General features: G+C 48.0%; 1 protein-coding gene across 1 annotated transcript in view; it reads right to left on the reverse strand.

The window, feature by feature from the left end:
• Nucleotides 1-695, reverse strand: part of LOC116678414 (macrophage colony-stimulating factor 1 receptor 2-like) — a gene marked incomplete at its 5' end in the record, with an annotated part of 31,740 nt that extends 31,045 nt beyond the window's left edge. The window contains 1 exon segment of the mRNA XM_032508335.1: nucleotides 423-695. Within this exon segment, the coding sequence (XP_032364226.1) occupies nucleotides 423-695 (273 nt within the window).
• Between the last annotated feature and the right edge of the window lie 1,778 nt (nucleotides 696-2,473).

Below are 2,473 nucleotides of genomic sequence, written 5' to 3' on the forward strand. Positions count from 1 at the left end.
TCTGTAAATTATAGAGAGGTCTAGACCTGCTCTATCTGTAAATTATAGAGAGGTCTAGACCTGCTCTATTTGTAAATTATAGAGAGGTCTAGACCTGCTCTATCTGTAAATTATAGAGAGGTCTAGACCTGTTCTATCTGTAAATTATAGAGCGGTCTAGACCTGCTCTATCTGTAAATTATAGAGAGGGTAGACCTGCTCTATCTGTAAATTATAGAGAGGGTAGACCTGCTCTATATATAAATCATAAAGGGGTCTAGACCTGCTCTATATATAAATCATAAAGGGGTCTAGACCTGCTCTATATATAAATTATAAAGGGGTCTAGACCTGCTCTATATATAAATTACAGAGGGGTCTAGACCTGCTCTATATATAAATTATAGAGGGGTCTAGACCTGCCCCCAAAGGTTGGAGCTTACCTTTGACATACAGGTGCACCCAGGTGTTCAGGTGGTCCAGGCTCTGGTTAGTGTACCCACAGCGGTACGTTCCTGTGTGTCTGGGGTTCGAGCTCCGAACCTCCACCGGGTTCGGCAGCCGGTCCAGGACCTGCAGACGAAACGCAGTGGTGGTCCATCGGAGAGACAAGTTCCCATGGCAACCAAAGGAGAAGGAGGAGCCAGCGTTCAGGACTACCTCGGATTGATTGGGCAGGAAGTCAGAGTTCAGACGGATCAATGGAGGACCAGGATCTGAAAGAACAGGATGATTTACAAATAATATGTTAGATCATCTCCCCATTACCAAGACCAGGACTTGTAAATACCAAGAAAAGTCCAAGACCAGGACTAGTCGAGACCAAGACAAGTCCAAGACCAGGACCAGTCAAGACCAAGACAAGTCCAAGACCAGGACTAGTCGAGTCTGAGTCAAGACCAGACCACGTCAGAATGCAAATACCAGCGAGTCCGAGACCATAGAAAGTGGTCTAGAGTCCGGACTTGAGTCCTACAGCCCTGCATGGGGTCTGTTTTACAGGAAGTCCCTGATCCCTGAAGTCTACATAAAACCCGTACTCAGAGACTCAGGAAACACACAACACAACCACGGATGATGATGTCACATGATTTTATTAAAATCAGAGACAATCAAAACAACAACATGGAATTACAACCAAAGATTTCTTTCTGTGAATGATTTTAAAATCAACCTGAGATTTAAGTTCAATCAAAGATCTGGTTCTCAATCTAGAAAACAAGTCATGTTAATGTTGATTTATCAGCATTGGTGTTGTTAACAGTCTGATTGGTTAGTTAGAATCACAACAAATCCACTTCATTGGCTGGTTTTCTGTCAGAAAAACCGGAGCATCTCATTGGCCGGGAGCAGGTTTCCTGGAGACTTCCTGCAGCTGGGTGGCGATGCGAGACGTCTGCAGCAGCAGCGCCTGGTGGCTCTCCACCAGCAGACTCTGGTGCCGGGCCAGGTTCTGCAGGTCCTGGATCTGCTGCAGACCCTGGGGACAGGGTCAGAACACTGGTCAGAACACGGGTAAGAACACGGGTCGGAACAGGGGTCAGGACATGGTTCAGAACACGGGTCAGAACAGGGGTCAGGACATGGTTCAGAACACGGGTCAGAACAGGGGTCAGGACATGGTTCAGAACACGGGTCAGAACACGGGTCAGGACATGGTTCAGAACACGGGTCAGAACACGGGTCAGGACATGGTTCAGAACACGGGTAAGAGCACGGGTCAGAACACGGGTCAGAACACGGGTCGGAACAAGGGTCAGAACACGGGTCAGAACACGGGTCGAGACACGGGTCCGAACAGGGGTCAGAACAAGGGTCAGAACACGGGTCGGGACACGGGTCAGAACAAGCGTCTGAACATGGATCAGAACATAGATCAGAACATGGGTCAGAACCCTGTAAACTAGACCTGAACCCACCTGAGTTCCCAGAGTGCCAAGCAGTTGGACCACCTGGTTCTGGCCCTTGGAGACTTCCTGTTGGACCAGGACCAGCTTAGTCAGCAGATCCAGGACTTCTTTCCTCCACTGGGCTTCGGGCTTCTGATCCTGGACCAGGTCCAGCAGCCCGGCGCCCGGGGCTGAGCCCATCGTCATGGCAGCGGGGTTGTCATGGGGATCACCTGCAGTGAAGACGCCCGAAGTCAGGACTTCGGCAGAGCATCGTACTTCTCAGATTTTCAGAATAAAAGTCCTATTAAAGAGGCGGCTTGGCTTTGATTGACAGGTGGCTCAGCCAATGGCTGAAGGACACAATGAAGTCAAGATGGCGCTCGGACCCGCTGGTATTTGGACTTGTCCGACTGCATGTTTCCTGGCACAATGCAAAATATTAATAATATAATACTAATTTATTAATAATAATAATAATAATAATAATCAGACTGATGAAGCTTCATGTGACTGTTTCACGTCATTGAGTTGCTCCATAACAACTGTTGTGAAATAACAAGAAGTGAAACAAGTGTGTGTGTGTGTGTGTGTGAGTGTGTGTG

The sequence above is a fragment of the Etheostoma spectabile genome, unplaced genomic scaffold (assembly GCF_008692095.1).
Source record: "Etheostoma spectabile isolate EspeVRDwgs_2016 unplaced genomic scaffold, UIUC_Espe_1.0 scaffold00007325, whole genome shotgun sequence".
NCBI lineage: Eukaryota > Metazoa > Chordata > Actinopteri > Perciformes > Percidae > Etheostoma > Etheostoma spectabile.